General features: G+C 41.2%; 2 protein-coding genes across 18 annotated transcripts in view; one reads left to right on the top strand and one right to left on the bottom strand.

Moving 5' to 3' along the window:
* LOC110532929 (fucolectin-like) overlaps positions 1-25950 on the top strand; it is a 235673-nt gene that overhangs the window by 113949 nt on the left and 95774 nt on the right. The gene's annotated exons all lie outside the window — the stretch shown is intronic.
* Positions 566-24342, bottom strand: LOC110531546 (uncharacterized). 17 transcript variants are annotated; one of them, XR_016483111.1, is made up of 8 exons: positions 24202-24323; positions 24011-24091; positions 23178-23314; positions 18908-19033; positions 15685-15801; positions 5683-5762; positions 2540-2642; positions 566-2029 (listed from the first exon to the last, which is right to left on the bottom strand). XR_016483111.1 is itself a non-coding variant. In XM_090183629.1 (6 exons), exons 4-6 carry the CDS (start codon positions 18951-18953, stop codon positions 14088-14090), a joined length of 903 nt encoding a protein of 300 aa, XP_090039755.1. In that variant the 5' UTR covers positions 18954-19033; positions 23178-23314; positions 24011-24091; positions 24202-24342; the 3' UTR covers positions 13528-14087. The 17 variants fall into 17 exon arrangements, 11 of the variants coding, with proteins under 11 accessions (XP_090039755.1, XP_090039756.1, XP_090039762.1 ...); XR_016483112.1 differs by having other exon boundaries at positions 24011-24088; positions 24202-24301; XR_016483110.1 differs by lacking the exon at positions 24011-24091 and having other exon boundaries at positions 24202-24333.

Here is a 25950-nt window from a genome sequence, read left to right as displayed (position 1 = left end):
CTCGGTCTGATGCCATTAAAAGGTAATTTACCACCTTCACAAGTGCAGTCTCAGTGCTATGATGGGGTCTAAAACCAGACTGAAGCATTTGGTATACATTGTTTGTCTTCAGGAAGGCAGACTGCTGAACAATTCATAAAATTGCTACCGGACTATTTACATTGACACATCCCCCCTCCCTTTTGTACACTGCTGCTACTCACTGTTTATTATCTATGCATAGTCACTTTACCCCAACCTATATGTACAAATTACCTTAACTAACCTGTACACCCTCACACTGACTCGGTACCGGTATCCCCTGTATATAGCCTTATTGTTACTTATAATTTTTTGCTTTAGTCTATTTGGTAAATGTTTTCTTAACTCTTCTTATGCTGCACTGTTGATTAAGGGCTTGTAATTAAGCATTTCACAGTAAGGTCTACAGTTGTTGTACTCGGCGCATGTGACAAATAGAATTTGATTTGATTATCCACTTGTATTTGTTCAATAACAATTTCAAATGAATAGTTTGCTTTACATTTGCTGTTAATGTACTTTTCATAAGAGACATAAGAGTTCAGTTTAATCAAACTTTGTTTATATGGGACATTTCTTATAGATGATGAATTTCAAAGTGCTTCAAAAAATTTAAGGAGAAAATGAACATCAATAATGAACATTGCTTAGCTGACTTCCTCAAAGTACTGCCAAGGCATATATGGTACATTGGGAGCTAGCTGATATTATGTTGATATTTACAGTTAATTACATATGAAATGCATATTTTACATTTAGGTAAAAATTTTACTTGTACATCCTCAGGACACATACTTTAGCTAGATTACAAGCTATTTCTAGCCATTTACATTTCAATGTATACATTAGTCATATTCTTTCAATTCAAGTAGATAAAACCAGTCAATCAAACACACATTAGCACATTTCTTTCAACAAATTCAGTTCAAAGTATTTAACAAATAACATTATAGAAGGTAAGATCAAACAATGTTTCTGTACAAATATAAAATCAAGATAGACCATATGTCATGGATAATACCACCATGTATCTTGATATGTCCATATACATAGTTCATACACTACAGTTCTAAACCCAGGATACAGTTACCTTGTCGAATACATTATCTAATCTGAACATAATGATAAAATCACACCCCTTTCAAGCAGTATAATCTGATTAAGAAAAAAATAATAATATGAAAACAATGTTTTTTTTCAGTTCATTCTTTTAAACCCCTATCAAGTTCTTCCTTTGCCTGTTTAAACATGTTAAGAGCCTGGTTATACTGTTTAGCCATGTCCCTGATTGTCTGAATAAACCTCACTGTGTCTGACTTAATTTGGTTTCCATTTTTCATTGCATCAAGTTCCTTGACGTCCTTGACAATAAAGATTATGTCAAGAACTAGGAGTAGGCTAGAGAGCACCCCTGTCAATGCTGCTGCCGCACGGAGAGATTTAGAAGATGAGGCACCTAGTTTGGCAATATTTGCAAGCTTAGCAAAAGAGACAACGTGTTCTAAACAATACAGACTAGATGCTATCTTATAAAGTTCAGCCCCTGGTTTAGCTGGATCATTGGCCATTGCCTTTAATTCTTCAACTTTCAAGTTGATTTTACTCAAACTTTCCTCAATTCGTTTGACTTTTTCCAGAAAATGTTTCTGAATGCACTGAATGTTGTCTCTGTCATTTTTTTGACTCACCATGCTGGTGATGGTAGAAGCAGCGCCAGTAATCCCACCAGTTACACCTATTCCCATACCCACCGCGGCAACAACCATGGAGGAGCCGAAAGTGAATGGAGCCAGGGCAAGGCCTACTAAAGTAGTGATCCCTCCAGTTGCCCCAATAATACCCCCTACCAGACTACCTCTAGTAGTGGCATGGTACCAAGTCTCATAACTGTCAGCTATCTGACGAAGCTCTTTCACTTTTGCCTGAAGGTCCGTCAAATGTTCATCAAGGAGATGTCTGAATACTTCAACACTTTCCTTGATTTCCTTTCGTGCTTTTGTCCATCTCTCTGAAAAACAGAGTGATTATTTAGACATTGCTCCATGAAATGAATACAAAAGACTTGCCATATCCCATTTAGGTAATAAAAAACAATCACTTTGCTAATTGCTATGTAAACACATAAGTATTGACAACATAAAGACAATTTCCTTACGCAAAATAATAAATCAAATGTGAATCATGGATTAAATATAATTTACTTTGGTCATTCCTGTAAACATCAAATAATTCAGTACCATACAACAGACACAAATCTTATGGGTTGCAACTAATGTTGATTATGGGGAGAAAAGATCAGTTGAACAATGCGTTAATCACAAATTAAACCTGCAAATAGTTGAATAATTGTGCAAATAATACTGGATTACAGATTTTTTAAAAATAGTATTTTAGTATTCTTTGAATTTTGTTTAAGCATAGTCCTAGACATTATTTAAGCAATGTCCACAGAAATTTGCCTCGATAATAATGTTGTATTGGGCTTACAGGTGAAACTGCTCCATAAAATCTTACTCACCGTCATGTGATGATGACATACTGTCGTCACTTGAACCCCTGATGGACTGACTGGTTATTTTCTGCTTTGATGGATTTGGGGGGAGCAGATGACTTCAATCCCACTGGAGAAAAAGACAACGAACAGTGTTAAAATATGACTGAGATAATAGATTTATATTTTAAGTGTTTTAGCATGTGTAGATGGTTGAGAAAACAGGATCTGAGCATGTGCTATAAATAAACATTCATTTATTTTATAGAGAAAACTGCTTCTCTCATCTTTTAACCCCTTAGAATGGCCCTGCAGAAATCAAATTAGCATAATAACCCCCCCCCCCCCCAAAAAAAAATCTGTCTTTTCAAGACAGAGATCCTTTTTTTGTTGCATTGGATGCATCTCAATCTACCACATCTGCCGATGTCACACTTCCTCATCTGAGGTGAAAGGTGGCAGAGCTAGAACGGAGTTTGTTAATTAAACCATGAGACATCCCGAAAATCAGTCTTCCCATAATATGATCTGCAGCGTCCGAACAAGCGTCATATAGGACAGACACTTCAGAACAAACTTGCTTTAGCTTTTTTGGGGGGACCATCTGTTCTTCCATGTAGTGAATCTGTTATTCAATGCGTTTGTATGGGCTAATGGCAGTAAGGCCAAATTACATTTTACAATCTTTAAAAATATATATATTCTTCAAGGGGTCTTGAAATTCTAAATCAAATAGCTAAATAATCCTAGTATGACCTTCTTAAAACTTTTCCATATGTTAGCTTAGGCAGGGCTCAGACTGTAGAGGGTTAGGAAAGCTTGCTTGGGCAGCAACATCTGGGGCCTGCATGGAGACAGAAACTGGTTTGGTCCCAATTGAAAACCACATTTACAGTCTACTTATTTCCCATAGGTTACACTACACACCCACCCTATCTGGGTGGGGTCCCAGATGGGGTCCCTCAAAAAGACCAATGTGAACCCACATAAAGACCAACATGGCAACCACATGTGGGGTCAAAGGGGATACTGAGGACAACATTATGTGGCTTCCTGTTGGATTTCTCTCATGGGGCCCTTGGAACAGTCATTCATTAACCCATACGGGCCCCACATGGACATGTTGGTTGCATAAGCTCTGTCGTATTCTGGAGAGAGGCTGTATAAGCAGATGGAATGTAAGGATGGATCATCAGACAGGAGGGTGTAGTGGACTAAAGTGTAGCTACAGCGCCTTCAGAAAGTATTCACATGCTCCACTTTACACATTCTGTGTAACACAATGGGGTTCAAATGGATTTGTCATTTTTGGTCAACGATCTACAAAAATTACTCTGCAATATTAAAGTGGAAGAATTCTAACATTTATAAAAATAGAAACAACTAATATCTTGATTAGATAATTATTCACCCCTGAGACAATACATTTTAGAAACACCTTTGGCAGCAATTACAGCTGTGAGTATGTTTGGGGGAAGTCTAAGATTTGCACATCTGGGTTGTACAATATTTGCCCATTATTCTTAAAACAAATGTCAAGAACAATCAAGTTGGTTGTTGATCATTGATAGTATAATACATATTCAATTCTTGCCATAGATTTTCAAGATGATTTAAGTCAACACTAACTAGGCCTCTCAGGAACATTCAATGTCGTCTTGGTAAACACCAGTGTAGATTTGGCCTTGTGTTTTAGGCTATTGTCCTGCTGAAAGGTAAATGTCTCCCAGTGTCTGTTGGAAAGAAGACAGAACCAGGTTTCCCTCTAGGATTTTTCCTGTGCTCAGCTGTATTCCATATGTTTATGCTACAAAACTCCCTAGTCCTTGCCAATGACAAGCATACACATAACATGAAGCATCCACCACTATGCTTGAAAATATGAAATGGCACTCAGTGATACCCACAAATATAATGCTTTGTATTTAGGACAAAAGTCAATTTCTTTGCCATGTCTTTTTTGCAGGATTACTTAAGTGACTTGTTGCAAACAGGATGCATGTATTGGAATATTTTTTATTCTGAACAGGCTTCCTTCTTTTCTCTGTCATGTACGTTAGTATTTTGCACTAACTATGATATTGTTAATCCATCAGTTCTCATCACATCCATTATACTCTAGCTTTTTCAATGTTTTAAAATCACCATTGGCCTCATGGTGAAGTCCCTGAGCAGTGTCCTTCCTCTGCCTGTACCTTTGTAGTGATTGGGTGTATTGATAAACCATTCAAAGCCTAATTAATAACTTCACCATGCTCAAAGGGATAATCTGATTTTTTTTACAAGTAGGCCGTCATTGTCAATAAGAATTTGTTCTTAACTGACTTTCCTAGTTAAATAAAGGTTAAATAAAAAAATTAATGATATTAAAACAATTGTGGGAAAGGTGCATAAAAAAAAATCTGCACTCAATCTCAAGAATTAAATTAAGTCCAAGTAACCCCATCCTCCTACAACCCACACTTACCCCTCAAACTGCAGTACAGTTTATTACAGTATTAAGTGGGCGCACTATAATTGGTTCAGGTGTAACAGGGTTCAAAGGCCTGTTAGGGTGTACAATGTAAAGCATTCTAAAAAGCTGATTACAGCCATATCGTCAGCAGTCAAGACAGCCTCAAATTTCAACAAACTGCATCTAGGAACAATTGTCCAGACAGGCACAAATACAGTACATGCAGCCCATAAGAGACACTGGATTCAAAACAGGGTTTCATTGAGAAATTATACTTCTAATTGTTATCAGTACAACTTCACTTCCTCAGTATTTGATCAATCATTAATTGTGTATTCCATGGGGAATTCTTCATCAACTACTGCACACTTCATCTTTAGGGAGGTACAGTAAGGAGAACTGGAAGCCAAGTGTTATGTTAGTTACAATTTGCTATATTTACTGCTGTTCAAATGTCTTTTCAATTAAATGATATACCGCATTGATTCTTGAGGAATAACACCTGACTCCTTATACTAAACTAAAAAATATAATACATCTCACATGAATCTCACATCAGATTTGTTGCAAGGAGTGGCTTGAAACAATGTATGACGTAGAAACACACTTTTACATATACAGTATTTTCATGAATAGTTCTATATTAATGCAACATTAGAACAGAACAGTTTACATTTCCTACAACTACACCCGTGAAAATAATTTCATTACTCACAGTGTTTAATTAGGTCCAGTGGAGGAACAATGGGTTATCCAGAGGAGTAACGGCTTGACTGTGTTGGAGACAAGGCGATTCTGAAAAACAACCAACAGTTGTGTCCAATCACGAATCAAGGTTCATCATTCATAAGGAGTTATTTTATGACCTAATGATGAGTGAGTATTATTTGTTCACTTAAGACTTTGTCAATGCATGTATCAGGAAACACCTGTGTTTACTGCTACACTGTGAGGATTTTACTACAGTAGTTAAACATTTACAGGTCTGCCCCATGACTGTGACTTTAGGAGTCAAAGTAGCTTGATCACGGTGTAAGGTCAAACAATATCCATTGCATGTTTTCAGTCATAGATAAATGCAGTCAAAGACATGTTTACCCAAATGCATGTTATTGTGAGTATCATAATATTTTTTACATTTACCAGAATAGGGATGCGTGGGAAAAAAAGCAACAACAATCTACTTAATTCACCTGTCACATTATGGTTCACATGACTTGATAATGAGGTCCACTCTACCAAATACTGTAGTACCCCATAACACCAGAGAGACAGTACCACCAAATACTGTAGTATCCCATAACACCACAGAGGAACAGTACCATCCCATAACACTATAGAGGGACAATATCACCAAATATTGCAGTATACCATAACACCAGAGGGACAGCAATACTGTAGTACCCGATAACTTGGTTTGGCCAGGCTGTTATCAATTCTTACGCTATGTTTTACTGGTCACTGGTACAGCTCTAGGAAGAGGCCACTGGTTCCAAACTTCTTCAATTTAAGAATGACAGAGGCCACTGTGTTCTTGGGGACCTTCAATGCTGCAGACATTTTTTGGTACCATTCCCCAGTTCTGTGCCTCGACACAATCCTGTCTCGGAGCTCTAAGGACAATTCCTTTGACTTCATGGCTTGGCTTTTGCTCTGGCATGCACTGTCAACTGTGGGACCTTATATCGACAGGTATGTGCCTTTCCAAATCATGTCCAATCAGTTGAATTTACCACAGGTGGACTCCAATCAACTTGTGGAAACATCTCAAGGATCATTAATGGAAACACGATGCACCTGAGCTCAATTTTGAGTGTCATAGCAAAGGGTCTGAATACTTATGTAAATAAGTTATTTATGTTTTTCAGTTGAGATACAGCCCGGGGTCAAACCAGGGTCTGTTGTGACGTCTCTAGCAGTGAAATGCAGTGCCTTAGACCCCTGCACCACTCGAGAGCCCCTGATTACTTTGTTACTTTCCTATAAAGGAGGCATTAAAAGAAGACAAACATGAATATTACCAATTGAACTAAATGTATTGCAAGATAAATCAATGTTAGCGTTTACATAGCTGGGCATAAATGGGATGTTCAATTTGACATTTTACTGAGTTACAGTTCATATAAGGAAATCAGTCAATTCAAATGATTTCATTAGGCCCTCAATGGATTTCACTTGACTTGGAATACAGATATGCATACCTTAAAAAAAGGTATGGTCTTGGATCAGAAAACCAGTCAGTATCTGGTGTGACCACCATTTGCCACATGCAAAGTGACACCTCTCCTTCGCAGAGAGTTAATTAGACTGTTGATTGTGGCCTGTGGAATGTTGTCCCAATCCTCTTCAATGGCTGTGCGAAATTGGCAAGAACTGGAACACAATGTTGTACACGTCCATCCAGAACATCCCAAACATGCTCAATGAGTGACATTTCAGGTGAGTATACAGGCCATGGAGGAACTGAGACATTGCTTCATGCATGGAGCCGTGCATTATCATGCTGAAACATGAGGTGATGGTGGCAAATGAATGGCACGACAATGGGCCTCAGGATCTCGTCACGGTATCTCTGTGCATTCAAATTGTAATCAATAAAATGCCATTGTGTTCGTTGTCAGTAGCTTATGCCTGTCCATACCATAACCCCACCGCCACCATGGGGCACTCTATTCACAATGTTGACATCAGCAAGCCACTCACCCACACGACGCCATACATACTACCTGCCATCTGCCCAGTACAGTTAAAACCGAGATTCATTTGTAAAGAGCACACATCTCCAGCATGCCAGTGGCCATCGAAGGTGAGCATTTGCCCATTGAAGTCAGTTACAACGCTGAACTGCAGAAATAATTTGTTTGGGCAAACCCACCGTTTCATCAGCTGTCCATCAGCTGAAGACTCATCTCTTCAGTGGGTCATATGATTGAGTGTAGTCTGGCCCAGGAGTGGGAAGGTGAACGGAAAGGCTCTGGAGCAACGAACCGCCCTTGCTGTCTCTGCCTGGCCAGTTCCCCTCTTTCCACTGGGATTCTCTGCCTCTAACCCTATTACAGGGGCTGAGTCACTGGCTTACTGGGGCTCTCTCATGCCGTCCCTGGAGGGGGTGCGTCACCTGAGTGGGTTCATTCACTGATGTGGTCCTCCTGTCTGGGTTGGCGCCCCCTTGGGTTGTGCCGTGGCGGAGGTCTTTGTGGGCTATACTGAGCCTTGTCTCAGGATGGTAAGTTGGTGGTTGAAGATATCCCTCTAGTGGTGTGGGGGCTGTGCTTTGGCAAAGTGGGTGGGGTTATATCCTTCCTGTTTGGCCCTGTCCGGGGGTGTCCTCGGATGGGGCCACAGTGTCTCCTGACCCCTCCTGTCTCAGCCTCCAGTATTTATGCTGTAGTAGTTTATGTGTCGGGGGGCTAGGGTCAGTTTGTTATATCTGGAGTACTTCTCCTGTCCTATTCGGTGTCCTGTGTGAATCTAAGTGTGCGTTCTCTAATTCTCTCCTTCTCTCTTTCTTTCTCTCTCTCGGAGGACCTGAGCCCTAGGACCATGCCCCAGGACTACCTGACATGATGACTCCTTGCTGTCCCCAGTCCACCTGGCCGTGCTGCTGCTCCAGTTTCAACTGACCTGAGCCCTAGGACCATGCCCCAGGACTACCTGACATGATGACTCCTTGCTGTCCCCAGTCCACCTGACCGTGCTGCTGCTCCAGTTTCAACTGTTCTGCCTTATTATTATTCGACCATGCTGGTAATTTATGAACATTTGAACATCTTGGCCATGTTCTGTTATAATCTCCACCCGGCACAGCCAGAAGAGGACTGGCCACCCCACATAGCCTGGTTCTAGGTTTCTTCCTAGGTTTTGGCCTTTCTAGGGAGTTTTTCCTAGCCACCGTGCTTCTACACCTGCATTGCTTGCTGTTTGGGGTTTTAGGCTGGGTTTCTGTACAGCACTTTGAGATATCAGCTGATGTAAGAAGGGCTATATAAATACATTTGATTTGATTTGATTTGGATAGGGATTGATTGAATATGTCCGTAAACACACCAGGCAGCTGATCTGCTGGCTAGGGATACGGCTAGGGATGCCGTCTGGCTAGGGATATACACGGCTGTGATTATAATCGAAGAGATATCTTTTCGTAGATAATGCGGTTGGCATTTGATTGTAAGGTATTCTAGGTCAGGTGAACAAAAGGACTTGAGTTCCTGTATGTTGTTACACCATGAGTCGTTATTCATAAGGGATACACCCCCATCCCCGTGAATACACATTCTGTACACATTCTGTACTAACTGTAGTTTTTATTCACCCCAAAAGACTAAATATATTACATAAGATTATCATGATGAAAGTGTGTGAAATGATATCCAATATTATGTAAGCTTGTTGGAAAGAAAACAGAATATTGTCTTCCTATGAGTAATAGCATAGCAAGCAACATAGCAACATAGGTTAATAGCATCAATACATTTCCCATCCCCCAACACTGTCAACCAAGAGTCAATACCAAACCAATTCACCTTGGTGGTGTGCAGACTGTTTTATATTATTCTTTACGATTTCACACAAACCAGAAAGAAATGCAACAACATGTCTGTCAAACTATATGTTCACAGTATTATGAATGAATTGTGGTTTATTTGGTAGCATTTCGTAGTGTGAATGATTTTACTAATTGCATTAGTACTGTACAAAGTTAGAGGTGCGCTATTTGATAGATTCCCCCGCTCCCCCTACCTCGGGATCCAGTTTGGAGACCTGAGGACAACCTACCCCCGCCCCCCTCCCCATCTCGTACTTCTGAGTGGGAGACCTTCCCACAACAGCGCCAATGATAAACTCCTGTCTAAACATACTCAGCTGAATTACTGCAGGTCTGGTGGTAGTAGAACATCCAGAGGTGATGATGGTTGAGGGTTGTCTGAGAGAAACTGAACTCTACTGTGTGGGAAAGAATGAACCTAATAGTCAAATCTGAATAATTGTGTGTAAAAAGCGTGTCCAATAGGGTAGTGTGTTCACTATTATACAACTGGTGGATCTAATTCTGAATACTGATTGGTTAAAACCGCATTCCACAAGTTACCACCGGCTAAATCTATGATGTTAAATTGTCTATTAACTCTGTTCCATCTGACTGCACTGTCTCATCAGCCCAGCAAGGCAATTTATAACTTTGATTTGCACTATAAAAAGCATCTAGACATTATCTCACATTTTCTTTAGACTAACATTTCGTTTTCAACAGCGGAGATTTGTAATAACCTTGCTGTCTGTCTCTCCGACTTCTGGAACATTGTTTCAATTTTCAAATTCGATCTCCAGCTGTCCCATAGTAATGAACATGTCAGGAGTCGGGATGAGATAGACAGGTAGGCAGCTTTTATCAGCCAGTCAAAATCATGAATAGTAAAAAACTAACAATAAAAAACAGGTGAAACGAAACGAAGTGCAGCTAGTTAGCAGTCTTTCCAGTTTCAGTTTGAAGTGATTGTTTTAGCTGTGTTGTTGGCTAGCTCAGTGTCCTGACGAGAGAGCACATTTTCTATGCCAGGTGAAATTGCGCATCATTAGCTCATTGTTATGGATGTATCCAATTAAATGTCACTAGAAAACAGTTTAAACAATTGCAAAATCTCCCTCCTGACAGAATTCTCCCCCCCTTCGCGGTCTTCATTGCTGCGACTTGCTTGCTAGTTGAGATTTCTGCTTTTCACTCCGTAGTCAGTTTAGCCTACATTCACTGATCTTAGTAGCAGAAAGCATTTTTGTCTGCAGTTTTCGGTTTGGCTATTTGTTTCAAGTGTATGTGGCGGTTCTAGCTTGTATGGCGCCCTGGGAGAACTCCCCCTTCAGCGTCCTGGGCGAACCCCCCCCCCCCCCCCCCGGTATGTTGCCCTGGGTGAACCCCCCCCCCCCTCAGCCCTGCGCCCCATGCCGCCCGCCCTACTCCCTCCTCTATGTTTAATTTAAAACACAAACATTAATTATTAACTTCGGTTGCCTATCCTGACCTGAAGTTTGTAGATAGTATAGACAGTATTTGACACTGATGTGTGCCACAGAAGGCATTTGACTCTAGCCACAAAATTAAGGAAATTAGAGGGGGGGGGGGGGGTTCTGGCAAGGGGGAGATTTTTGGCACAACACCGGGCACTCAACTTCGTCTTGGGTCTAACAACACCCGTGCCAATATATGCTCCAGACACCGGCTTCTCTGGCATTATCACTTTGTACAGTAGATCCTGTTCAGTAGGTAAATATGAACTTTCTTGATCTACAACCCACCTTTTATTCAAATGGTAACTGTTTCCAATAATATTTTTCACAGCTTATCTCAAGGTGTAGGCACCTAATTTTTAGGCATTTACTGTATGCTTATAAAACATCAGAGTGGAAACTGTATTTCCGCATTCCTCCTGTATTCTTTAATTTGCTATAATTGCAACAAGTCCTTCAAAAGGGCATTTATTGAGACATTTATAAAAATGTGTGTATTTTTGTCAGCGTTCAGTGTAATTTGGTGTTAGTTTTACATAAAAATATATTGTAATGTGATGAGAGGCATGGAGAGTGACTTGTGCGGTAGTCACATTTTGTGTGTGGTGTTACAGGTGTCTTGATGTGGGCCCTGGTCATATAGGAAGTGGTGTATAAAACACAGGATATCATGTGAATCTGTTGGGGGATCACTGATATTTTCAGAGAACATTATGTTTTCCTAAACCTACATGTACAGTCATGGCCAAAAGTTTTGAGAATGACACAAATGTTAATTTTCACCAAGTCTGCTGCCTCAGTTTGTATGATGGAAATTTGCATATACTCCAGAATGTTATGAAGAGTGATCAGATGAATTGCAATTAATTGCAAAGTCCCTATTTGCCATGCAAATTAACTGAATCCCAAAAACACATTTCCACTGCATTTCAGCCCTGCCACAAAAGGACTAGCTGACATCACGTCAGTGATTCTCTCGTGTGTGAGTGTTGATGAGGACAAGGCTGGAGATCACTCTGTCATGCTGATTGAGTTCGAATAACAGACTGGAAGCTTCAAAAGGAGGGTGGTGCTTGGAATCATTGTTCTTCCTCTGTCAAGCATGGTAACCTGCAAGGAAACACGTGCCGTCATCATTGCTTTGCACAAAACGGGCTTCACCTAAATCAACCATTTATCGGATCATCAAGAACTTCAAGAAGAGCAGTTCAATTGTTGTGAAGAAGGCTTCAGGGTGCCCAGGAAAGTCCAGCAGCAAGCGCCAGGACCGTCTCTTAAAGTTGATTCAGCTGCGGGATCGGGGAACCACCAGTACAGAGCTTGCTCAGGAATGGCAGCAGGCAGGTGTGAGTGCATCTGCACACACAGTGAGGTGAAGACTTTTGGAGGATGGCCTGGTGTCAAGAAGGGCAGCAAAGAAGCCACTTCTCTCCAGGAAAAACATGAGGGACAGACTGATATTCTACAAAAGGTACAGGGCTTGGACTGCTGAGGACTGGGGTAAAGTCATTTTCTCTGATGAATCCCCTTTCCGATTGTTTGGGGCATCCGGAAAAAAGCTTGTCAAGAGAAGACAAGGTGAGCGCTACCATCAGTCCTGGGTCATGCCAACTGTAAAGCATCCTGAGACCATTCATGTGTGGGGTTGCTTCTCAGCCAAGGGAGTGGGCTCACTCACAATAATGCCTAAGAACACAGCAATGAAAAAAGAATGGTACCAACACATCCTCCGAGAGCAACTTCTCCCATCCATCCAGGAACCGTTTGGTGACGAACAATACCTTTTCCAGCATGATAGAGCACCTTGTCATGAGGTAAAAGTGATAGCTAAGTGTTTCAGGGAAGAAAACATCGATATTTTGGGTCCATGGCCAGGAAACTCCCAGACCTTAATCCCATTAAGAACTCAATCCTCAAGAGGCAAACAAAACCCCTCAAATTCTGACAAACTCCAAGTATTGATTATGCAAGAATGGGCTACCATCAGTAGCCATCATGTGGCCCGGAAGTTAATTGACAGTATGCCAGGGCGGATTGCAGAAGTCTTGAAAAAGAAGGGGCAACACTGCAAATATTGACTCTTTGCATCAACTTCATGTAATTGTCAATAAATGCCTTTGACACTTATGAAATGCTTGTAATTATACTTCAGTATTCCATAGTAACATCTGACAAAAATATCTAAACACACTGAAGCAGCAAACTTTGTGGAAATTAATATTTGTGTCATTCTCAAAACTTTTGGCCATGACTGTACATAGTGTACATTTACATGTGGAGTGTTAAATCGAATCAACCAGTTTTGTACTTTTTGTGCATTTTTAGTCGTTACAGGTGTCTTGATGTAACACCAGCCTTTCTGTGTAGTCATGTGTGACGCACTTCAGCCAAGGTTAGTCTTGATCTAGGCCCTGTGGTGCTATTGGAACAAGTCATAGTACATTCCAGCAAAAGAATCCTACAGCTATACCCTAATATCCCAAACCCTTACCCTAACAAGGCTACAATGTTACACATACTTCAAAGAGTGATGGAAATGTAAAATTGAAAGCAAGTATTTGTTAAACAAATATGAATTTATTTGATTTTTCTTTAGTTCAAGTTGACTGTACATATATTTTGTCAAAATAAATTCATTTAAAAGTTCACTTGAAGTTTACCTGTCACTCAAGCGTCATGTATATTTGACAAAAGTTAGTTCAAGCTGACTGTACATTTTGATGCGCTTCAATACATTTAACAAAAATGTCAAATTAAAAGTTACCTTGAAATGTGTCACTCGTATAACATCACGTACAGTACATTTTACAAAATAGATTTTTAAAAACATTAATATGCTGAATTATTTACACTATCCTTAGGGTAACATAATACACTGCATGATGGAGGACTGATAAGCTGAGTAAACAAAATCTAACTCAATTTCAGAATTTTCTTCAATTTCTAACATTGTTTTTCTCTTGTAGTTGTTCTAGTCATCTATAGTTTTCTGACTGAGCCTAGCTGAATCCCTACTCTCTCATTATCGCTGTTCTCACCGATCTGGATGATGCCCAAGATTATGCCAGGTGATGATAATGATTTATTGCAACTAATTGGTTTATTTCAACAAATTATTCATTTGTATTTTGTTCCTAATGAATCAGACATTTTTTTAAGTTCTTCTCTCATCTTTTCAAATTTGCTTATAGTCTCCTGACACAATTCAGATGATTTCTTGATACTTGTCATAAACTCTGAACCAATATCACGGCCACTGCCGATCTTTCTGACATCCCCAAAGATATCACCAACAATACCTGAGAAGACAGATAACTCCCTTTTCAAGTCTACTGCTTCACTAAGAATTCTAGCACTCAGTTCAGATGCTCTCTTAAGCTGATGTGGCTCATCTCCAGCTCGGGACATGGAAGACATTGTAACAAATTCATTGATATCTGCATCGATACGATGCAGACGATCCACAATTGGTCCACTCTTGACCAAAAACTTTTTCTCATAATCCGCCAAGGTCTCTTGGTTTGTGACGTCATTAATAATTCTTCTAAAGTAAAGAATAACAGCAGTCAAAATAGTCAACGTGATGCCCGCCCCTGCACCGGCAATAGAGGCAAACCCTGTGAAGGGGACTAAAAGTAAACCCACTGAGGCGCACACTCCCCCAGCCACATATGCTCCAACAGCCTCCTTGCTCTTGTAAGGAGACCCTCTTTTATTTTTCTCCGATTCGATCTTTTCAGCTGCCATTGTAAATTCATCTGCCAATGTTTTCAGATCATTTTTAGTCTCATCAAGGAGTCTGTTGTATGAGCTGATGTTCTGATGGAGTGACCTGAGGTTGATTCGAGCATCAGACACTGAAAAACAAAAAGACATACATTCATTCACTGTGACTGTTGGCTTTAGCACAAATGACGTATGTCAAGGGCAGTGCGCTTCTCTAAAGCCTTGTATTAAATCCCAGCCATAGTCAGACAGTCATCCATAGGAAGAACACACTGACCCAGATCAACAAACAATATAGAAGAGTAACTTATCTGTCAAACCTGATTAAATATACCAGACATGCGATGGTAGCCCAGTGTTACACTGATATGTATCCACAAAGAAAACCAACCACAGTAATAGTCAGATTTCTTGAACTAATCTGTCCAATCTAATTAACCACAGCTTAACTTAATAAATTACACCACTGTAAAGATTACAGTAGATAGTGTTAAAATATGTGTTAATCCCTGCTCTGGCAAAACAAGCTTTAAAACTGGATCACACCTATATTTTTATATTTTTTTATGAGGCTGAAGCATTATAAAGGAATATTTCTTATAATTTCCACTAAAACAAAACTATTATATATTTTGATTAAAAGTGAAATTCATTCTTGGCGTAAGCATAGGCCTAGACTTCATCTGTGTCTAATCGTTGTGACTTTAATGTGGATTTTAGGTAAAGAGGAGTTGAACAATGTGTTTATCATAAATTAAACCTGGCCATTGGCCCTGCCATTGTAAAGGTTTTAGTATTGCATGCACATAATACTGGATCACACCTAATCATTTCCCATTCTTTTATTTTAGTGTTCTTTGAATTCAGTTTAAGCATAGTCCAATAATATTTTAAAGAGATGTCCACAGAATTGTGATATTATAAAATGGTATTGTTGTGGGTTTAAGGGTTCTAGAAACTATTTTATGTTCCATACAATCTTACTCACTAAAAGGTGGTGAATCCATACTGTCATCACTTGAATCCTGATCATGAATGTCTGACTGAGTACTCGTTTCCGTGCTTGGAGTTGGGGTTTTCAGAGCAGAGGAAGTCTTTAGTCCCACTGGAAGACAACAAAAAGATAACAGAAACATTGTTTTAGTAATATTCTATTCTCTCAGTCTCATTTGAAGTGTTTTAGAATATGTAGATAGTTGAGGAAATATGACAGACACCTACAGTTCACTTGTACAATTAACACATTAAATACATTTAATCAATGTTCATAATTTTCATATCATCACAGTATCTTCGATTGGTCTTACCTTCAAATAAAGCCAAAATGATGAGACTATGGGAGAACATTCTGATTAAATAAATGGAAATACTTGTTACATTATTACTTAAGGGATTCATTCAAACCTTTACTTCTGGTTTTATTATCCATTTTGTATATGCTTTTTCAATTGTAACAAGTTTATAAATGTCTGAACACAATGTCATACATATTGTTAAAGTACCAATCAGCAGCAGTCATAATCTCATTATGCATTTATGAGTTATATTCTTCAAAAATCAATGGGTACATATCATTAATTTATATGTCCAAAAATGTATGTAGCAACTGCAGATGGCCCCTTTAAGTGACAGTCAGTCTCCTTTCACCTCATTTATCACCTGATTTACTTCTCTCACTGCTGTAAGTCCCTCTGGATAAGAGCATCTGCTAAATGACTAAAATGTCATGGCACAGTGTACCTGACTGTTTTCAGAAATGTTGTAAGAAATCTGACACTTTGTTGAATTCTCCTGTCAACGTTTCAAAGTAATTTATAGTCTTCTGACACAGTTTAGCTGATTCCATGATCTTATCAAAGAACTCCTTTTCAAGACGCTCGTCCCTAAAGACATTGATGATGGCCACGATCATGTTAAGAAGACGGACGATGTCAAGTAAAACCACTTCCAATCGTAATGCACCAAGCCCAATTCTTTTGCTCAGTTCAGCCACTTTCTTCAGCAGTCTGGTTACCTCTGCTGCTGTACTCAGACCTGTAGTTACCATGGATGTGGAGGAGGACAGTTCCTCTAATGTTTGAATATTTGTTTGGATTTTTTCCAGGCATTCAACAATTGGTTGAATACTTTTATTGAATTCTTCTGCACCATTCTTAATTTTCTCTTGGCCATTGTTCTCTAACAACATTTTGACGATGTTAGAAGCAGTGATAGCAGCTCCACTAACTGCACCCATGACTGCCCCTGCAACGAGCAGGGGGTGTGCCCCCAGTAATTATAGTTAGAACTATTCCCGCTACCCCAGCTACACCAAATCCAGCCCCAACATTCCTGCCTGTGGCAGCATTGTCCTGTATCCTCTTAATAACAGCAGCTTTCTGTTTAAAGTAATTTGCTCTTGCTTGTAAATTTGTTCTCTTTCCTTCAAAGAGTTTCTTGAATGACTTGATGTCATGCTTGAGGTTTCCTAGTTCATTTGACACTGGAAGAAATATATATAATTGTCAGACAATGTTATCCAGAGGAAAAACACAAACCCATAACCCACCCACCAATTAACGTTTCTCATTTAATATCTCATTCACCGGTCACTTAACTAATTAACTGTTAGTTAAGTGATCTAGTGTCGAAAAACATCTTAATTTAACCAAGTTTCAGTTATGCGTTCACATACACTCCCCTTCATATTTATTTGGACAGTGAAGCTAAAATGTTTGTTAATTTGGTGCTATATTTGAGATCAGCACAGAATGTCACCACATATTTTTTTACCGATTAGAAATGAATGCACTTTATTTATCTAGTCCCCCTTTTGAAGGTGTCATAAGTATTTGGTCAAATTCACTCATACACAGAGTGTACAAAACATTGGTTAGGGATATCCCTCTAGTGGTGTGGGGGCTGTGCTTTGGCAAAGTGGGTGGGGTTATATCCTGTCTGTTTGGCCCTGTCCGGGGGTGTCATCGGATGGGGCCACAGTGTCTCCTGACCCCTCCTGTCTCAGCCTCCAGTATTTATGCTGCAGTAGTTTGTGTTGGGGGGCTAGGGTCAGTCTGTTTTATCTGGAGTATTTCTCCTGTCTTATCCAGTGTCCTGAGTGAATTTAAGTATATTTTTCTCTCTCTATCTCCATATCTCTCTACCTATCTATCTACGACATTGCTGATGAGTACTTTCTGGCCATGCTGCTGCTCCAGATTATTATTATTTGACCATGCTAGTCATCTATGAACATTTGAACATCTTGGCCATGTTCTGTTATAATCTCCACCCGGCACAGCCAGAAGAGGACTGGCCACCCCTCATAGCCTGGTTCCTCTCTAGGTTTCTTCCTAGGTTTTGGCCTTTCTAGGGAGTTTTTCCTAGCCACCGTGCTTCTACACCTGCATTGCTTGCTGTTTGGGGTTTTAGGCTGGGTTTCTGTACCGCACTTTGAGATATCAGCTGATATACGAAGGGCTTTACTAAAAATACATTTTGATTGATTGATTTTCAACACCTGCTTTCCATGACACAGACTGACCAGGTGAAAGCTATGATCCCCTATTGATGCCACTTGTTAAATCCACTTCTGTCAGTGTAGATGAAGGGGTGGAGATCAGTTAAAGAAGGATTTTCAAGCCTTGAGACATTTGAGAAATGGAATGTCAGCAGATTGTCAATGACCTGTATGTAGGCAGGACTGGGACTATCAGATAGGATCTACACCACTGCTCTTTTCTATAACCTGTATGTAGGAAGGACTGGGGTATGATCAGATAGGATCTACACCACTGCTCTTTTCTATAACCTGTGTGTAGGAAGGACTGGGGTATGATCAGATAGGATCTACACCACTGCTCTTTTCTATAACCTGTATGTAGGAAGGACTGGGGTATGATCAGATAGGATCTACACCACTGCTCTTTTCTGTAACCTGTAGGTAACTGACGGGCCACACAAATTGGGATATGGGGGAGAGGAATGGACATATGCAAATGTGGTATTAGCATTTGAATACCGTGTGTAGTACAGTATTCTACAGTATACATTTTTTTTTAATAGTAAGCGCTACATGATAGTGGGATAGTACAGAGTATAGTATAGTATACTACAGTTTACAGCAGAATACTATAGAATTCTATATATAGTAAGTACTAAAGTATTCTACAGAAACTGTATTATTTTTCATGTGGGTTGGAAGCTTCATAAAGTTAATAAACATTACTTACTATCATGGTCAATTTCCTTGCTACGTCTGTTTCCAGCAGTTGCCATATCTGACTTTGTTAATTGTCTTCCTCTTAGACGGTTCACTAGAAGCTGCAGATCTTAGTTGTGTGCTGGAAAGGGAGAGGCTGTAGAAACAGAACACAAGGATGAATCATTAGACAGGATGATGTTAGTGGACCTAAGTGTTATCAAAGTGTAGCTATTTATAGTGTATTTGAAGGCCTACAGTTCCTTCGGAAAGTATATAGACCCCTTGACTTTTCCCACATTTTGTTACATTTTAGAATAAGGCTGTAATGTATTAAATTGTTTTTTCCCCTCATCTACACACAATACCCCATAATGACAAAGCAAAAACTATTTAAAAAAAATAGTTGCAAATGTATTTAAAACAAAACAAACACCTTATTTACATAAGTATTCAGACCCTTTGCTATGAGACTCGAAATTGAGCTCAGGTACATCCTGTTTCCATTGATAATCCTTAAGATGGTTCTACAACTTGACTGGAGTCCACCTGTGGAAAATGTAATTGATCGGACATGATTTGGAAAGGCACACACCTGTTTATATAAGGTCCCACAGTTCACAGTGCATTTCCGAGCAGAAGGACAACCATCTCTGCAGTACTCCACCAATCAGGCCTTTATTGTAGAGTGGTCAGATGGAAGCCACTCTTCAGTAAAAGGCACATGACAGCCCACTTGAAGTTTGCCAAAAGGCACCTAAAGACTCTCAGACCATGAGAAACAATATTCTCTGGTCTGATGAAACCAAGATTAAACTTTTTGGCCTGAATGCCAAGCATTACGTCTGAAGAAAACCTGGCACCATCCCTACGGAGAAGGGGGTTCAGCGTCAGGGACTGGGAGACGGGTCAGGATGGAGCAAAGTAAAGAGAGGTCCTTGATAAAAACCTGCTCCAGAGCACTCAGGACATCAGAGTACTGAGTGAAGGGTCTGAATACTTATGTAAATATGATATGTTTTTTTATTTGTAATACATTTTTAGTTCAATTGAACTAAAAACCTGCTTTTTCTTTGTCATTTTTGGGTATTTTGTGTAGTTTGATGAGGGCAAAAAAACTATTCAATCAATTTTAGAATAAGGCTGTAATCTAACAAAATGTGGAAAAAGTCAAGGGGTCTGAATATGTGCTGCGTATTTATACTGAATAAAATATAAACTCAACCTGTAAAGTGCTGGTCCCATGTTTCATGGGCTGAAATAAAAGATCCCAGAAATGTTTCATGCAAAGCGAATTTCTCTCAAATTTTGTGCACAAATTTGTTTACATCCCTGTTGGTGAGCATTTCGCCTCAAAAATTGAAAGAATATGGCACCACAACAAACCTGCCAAGAGTGGGCCGCCCACAAACTCACGGACCAGGCAAGGAGGGCATTAATCAGAGAGGCAACAAAGAGACCAAAGATAACCCTGAAGGAGCTGCAAAGCTCCACAGCGGAGATTGGAGTATCTGTCCACAGGACGACTTTAAGTCATACACTCCACAGAGCTGGGCTTTACGGAAGAGTGGCCAGAAAAAAGCCATTGCTTTAGAAAAACATAAGCAAACACATATGGTGTTCACAAAAAGGCATGTGGGAGACTCCCCAAACATATTGAAGAAGGTACTCTGGTCAGAATAACATTTATCTTTTTGGCCATCAAGGAAAACGCTATATCTGGCGGAAACCCAACACCTCTCATCACAGTGAAGCATGGTGCTGGCAGCATCATGCTGTGGGGATGTTTTTCATTTGCAGGGACTGGGAAACTAGTCAGAATTGAAGGAATGATGGATGGTGCTAAATACAGGGAAATTCTTGAGGGGAACCTGTTTCAGTCTTCCAAAGATTTGAGACTGGGATGGAGGTTCACCTTTCAGCAGGACAATGACCCTAAGCATACTGCTAAAGCAACACTCAAGTGGTTTAAGGGGAAACATTTAAATGTCTTGGAATGGCCTAGTCAAAGCCCAGACCTCAATCCAGTTGAGAATCTGTGGTATGACTTAAAGATTGCTGTACATCAGCGGAACCCATTCAATGAGAAGGAGCTGGAGCAGTTTTGTCTTGAATGGGCAACAATCCCAGTGGCTAGATGTGCCAAGCATAAACAGACATACCCCAAGAGACTTGCAGCTGTATTTGCTGCAAAAGGTGGCTCTACAAAGTCTTGACATTGGTGGGGTGAATAGTTATGCATGCTCAAGTTCTGTTTTTTTGTCTCATTTCTTGTTTGTTTCACAATTAAAAATATTTTTCATCTTCAAAGTGGTAGGCATGTTGTGTAACTGAAATGATACAACCCCCACCCCCAAATTCTATTTTAATTCCAGGTTGTAAGGCAACAAAATAGTAAAAATGCCAAGGGGGTGAATACTTTTGCAAACCACTGTATCTAGCACGTTGTTCTGTCAGGCATCAGGTAGTATTGTTTGTTTCTTTGTTAGAAGCTTCTCTTGTTTTGTATTAGTTATCCTTAAAGTCACACTGCACTTGTTTCCTAACTCCCTGTGTTTACGTTACAGAACACTACCTCTCAAAATATTGAAGTGCGCAGAAGAGTTCTGGAACGATGCCCACGTGAGGCTCCAGTGTTCCGTCCGCCGTCAGAAGAAGCAGGCAGATCGCCACCGCAGTGAGGCTCCAGTGTTCCGTCCGCCGTCAGAAGAAGCAGGCAGATTGCCACCGCAGTGAGGCTCCAGTGTTCCGTCCGCCGTCAGAAGAAGCAGGCAGATTGCCACCGCAGTGAGGCTCCAGTGTTCCGTCCGCCGTCAGAAGAAGCAGGCAGATTTCCACCGCAGTGAGGCTCCAGTGTTCCGTCCGCCGTCAGAAGAAGCAGGCAGATTGCCACCGCAGTGAGGCTCCAGTGTTCCGTCCGCCGTCAGAAGAAGCAGGCAGATCGCCACCGCAGTGAGGCTCCAGTGTTCCGTCCGCCGTCAGAAGAAGCAGGCAGATTGCCACCGCAGTGAGGCTCCAGTGTTCCGTCCGCCGTCAGAAGAAGCAGGCAGATTGCCACCGCAGTGAGGCTCCAGTGTTCCGTCCGCCGTCAGAAGAAGCAGGCAGATTGCCAACGCAGTGAGGCTCCAGTGTTCCGTCCGCCGTCAGAAGAAGCAGGCAGATCGCCACCGCAGTGAGGCTCCAGTGTTCCGTCCGCCGTCAGAAGAAGCAGGCAGATTGCCACCGCAGTGAGGCTCCAGTGTTCCGTCCGTCCGCCGTCAGAAGAAGCAGGCAGATTGCCACCGCAGTGAGGCTCCAGTGTTCCGTCCGCCGTCAGAAGAAGCAGGCAGATTGCCACCGCAGTGAGGCTCCAGTGTTCCGTCCGCCGTCAGAAGAAGCAGGCAGATTGCCACCGCAGTGAGGCTCCCGTGTTCCATCTTGGTGATCGTTTCTGGCTCTCCACTAGGAACCTTCCACCCTGCCTGCCCTGTAAGAATCTGAGTCCCCGGTTTGTGGGACCGTTCAAGGTCTTCTGGAGGGTCAATGAGGTGACATTTAGATTACAGCTCCCCGCTAACTAATGGATCCCTCCTCAGGCCGGTGGTTCTTGGTCCCCTGACTGAGGCCGTCCACCACGACAACCCTCCACCTCCCCTGGACATCGAGGGAAGTCCCGCCTATGCCCGTCAGATCCCTCCTGGACTCCCGACATCGTGGGGGTTGGCTCCAGTACCTGGTGGACTGGGAGGGGTACGGTCCAGACGAGCGATGTTGGGTACCGATGGACAACATTCGAGATACAACATCTAAGATTTCTACCTTTGCTGACCGGCCTGCTCCTTGCCCTCGGGGCATCCCTCTAATCGGTGTACTGTCACGTCTACTCCTGCTCGTCGTCGACAGTCCTGGCAGCCCATCATAAAGAACACCTGCGCCCTTTCATTAGACACACCTGGACTTAATCACTACCCTGATTACTATTCCTATATCTAGTACTCTGTAACTTTTCTAAACCAGGCTGTATTGGTTCTGTTTTCACTTCAGACACTATGCTTGTTTTGTGTCGCTCCATGTTTGTTAATGTTAAACTCACCACCTGCACCTGCTTCCTGACTCCCTTCGTCTCCATTACAGGTGTTATGTTAAAGTTACAATCTGCTATATTTACTGCTGTTCAAAGGTAATTTCAATAAATAATCTCAGTAGCCTACTACAAATGTGTTAACTCATCACACAGACGCAGACATATGCATAAGATAGCTAAAACTGACTCGATTGCAAATAGTAAAAGTATCACATAAACACCCTATTGAATGATATACCCTATGTCATTTCCCCACAACAGCACCAATGATGAACTCCTGTAAAAACACTCAGCTGAATTACTGCAGGTCTGGTGGTGGTAGAACATCCAGAGGTGATGATGGTTGAGGGTTGTCTGAGGACAGCTTCAAGGGACCTAAGATGAATAATAAAATAATTAACAGAATAACACTGACATTTGTCTTTTCCTACTAGCACTGACTTTGCTGATAACTACTTTATTGAAGGCAGAGTTGGGTTACTTTCTAAATGTAATCCTTTACAGTTACTAGTCACCTGTCCAAAATCGTTTTCAGTAATGTAACTTTTGGATTACCCCAAATAAGTAATGTACTTTTAGATTACTTTCCCTTTAAGATGCATTAAAAGAATACAAAAATGTATATTTCCAATTTAATGAAATGTTTACTTTATGGGTTGGTTATGTAGGCTCCTTCTAAACAATTGCTTTCTACTACAGACAGTAAAAAAAGGAGGCTATATCTCTACATTAAAAACCAAAGTGTGTCAGATTTCCATTCATTGCAATTCTCCTCGATCCATCAAACACATTTGGTTTGTCATCAAAAAGTAATGATGTCTGACTTGTGCTCAGATGGCACACTTAAAATTGTGACTCTTTTCATTGCTATTTTGAATAACACCGAGAAAAAAGAAAGGTGTTAAATAATTTTTCCGCAAACATAATTTCTAAAACTGTTTGCGAAAAAATTATAATTATATATATATTTTTTAAAGTATCTGTTATCTGATTGCAGTATTTTTGTTAGTAAAGCAACAGATTACAGTTATAGTTACAATCCGTTACCCTGATGGGGGGACATGTTCTTACTTTGTCTGTGATATGTGGTTGTTTCACCAAAAGTCATCTTAAAATGGAGGTAATAACTGTCTCTCTGGATAGGAGCATCTGCTAAATTAAATGTACAAATGTAAAACCAGATTTCACAAATTCCATAATAATTTTAACATTTTCTAAACTTAATTAAAAATGTTCTTACTTTAATGTAAACATTTTCTCACCTTAGTTGTTGAAAAGTGATGATAAATGGATTTTGAAATTGTAACCACGTTTTCCACTCAGTTTGGTGTTTGTTCTCTGCGCAATTGTAGTTAATCTTTCACTTTCACTCTCCTCCACTTCCTTCTCCCCAAAACTGCAGTACCACATAACACCACAGAGTAAAGCTATATCAATAAATCAAATGTTTTCCCTGTCTGGTGTTAAGTGTACCCGCGTGTGTCTCTCTCTCTCTCCCTCCCTCCATCCCTCTTTCTCCCTCTGTCTCTCTCCCCCCTTCTCTCTCTCCCCCCTTTCTATCTCCCTTTGTCCCTCCCTCCCTCCCTCCTTCCATCCCTCCCTGTCTCTCTCTTCCCCCTCCCTCTCTATCTCCATCTCTCTTTCCCTCTCTCTCCCTTCCTCCCTCTATCCCTTCCTCCCTCTCTCCCTCTGTTCCTCCCTCTCTCTATCCCTCCCTTTCCCTACCGCTCTCTCCCTCCCTCTCCCTCTCTCTCTCTCCCTTTCTCTCCTTCTCTTTACCTCTCACTCCCTCCCTCCCTATCTCCCTTTGTCCCTACATCCCTCTCCCTTTCTCTCTCTCTCTCTCACTCCCTCCTTCCCTCTCTCTCTCTCTCTCCCTACCTCTCTCCATCTTTGTTTCCCTCTCTCCCTCCCTCCATCTCCCTCTGTCCTTCCCTCTCTCTATCCCTCCCTCTCCACCTCTTTCCCTCCCTCCCTCCCACTCCCTATCTCCCTCCCTCACTCTCTCTACCTCTCACTCCCTTCCTCTCTCTCTCTACCTCTCCTTGTCCCTCCCTTCCTATCTCACTCTCATTACTCTCCCTCCCTCTCTCCTCCCTACCTCTCTCTCTCCATCTCTCTTTCCCTCTCTCTCCCTTCCTCCCTCTATCACTTCCTCCCTCTCTCCCTCTGTTCCTCCCTCTCTCTATCCCTCCCTTTCCCTACCGCTCACTCTCTCCCTCCCTCTCCCTCTCTCAATGGAGTTTCATGTAGACCAAATGGGGTCTCTAACTACATGGCAGTCTAGGACTCTGAGCCATTATGGTATATATCGGTGCAGGTCCCCATGTTGGTCGTGGACACAGGTCATAGGTCATATGGAGAGAGAGGGCTATATGAATCCACTCACCTAGTATGGAAGGAGGTGGAGTATAGTGAAGGTGAGAGTTTTTGACTGTAATCCGTATCTTTATGTATTGCATAAAGATACGGATTACAGTCAAAAACTCTCACCTTCACTATACTCCACCTCCTTCCATACTGGGTGAGTGGATTCATATAGCCCTCTCTCCCGTATGAAAGAGGATCTAGGGTTGTGGTATGTTGGATATGACCAGTTTTTGGTCGACACCCTAGTACGGTTCCGGGTAAAGGAGGTTAGGCAAGTATGGTAAAGCTGTTCACGAAAGCAGGAATGCCAGATAATGACAGTTGCATTGATTTGCACTATTTATATCCACAGGTTCCCCTTAAATCAATACTTCCTCCCTTTACAGTGACCAGAGGAGATTATTACTGTTTGGCCCGGTACAGTACACACGAGAAATATGTAGGGGAAGTTAGTACCTGCAATTGGACAGAGAATATTACCACTGACGAGACCATGTCTAATTTGACAGGCTGGTTGAACGCTGGGGATTTCAATAAGGTAAAGTGGGCCAGGGCTAACATCTGGAGGTTGTGTGGGGGAATGATGTTAGGGCCAGGTTTTACCGGCAGATTGGACAGGATTATGCCTTTCACACTCATTC

The sequence above is a fragment of the Oncorhynchus mykiss genome, chromosome 9 (genome assembly GCF_057628025.1).
Source record: "Oncorhynchus mykiss isolate SJ-2025 chromosome 9, ASM5762802v1, whole genome shotgun sequence".
In the NCBI taxonomy this organism is placed as follows: Eukaryota; Metazoa; Chordata; class Actinopteri; order Salmoniformes; family Salmonidae; genus Oncorhynchus; species Oncorhynchus mykiss.
Note: the sequence above shows the minus strand (reverse complement) of the source record. Positions and strands in the feature narration are given on the sequence as shown.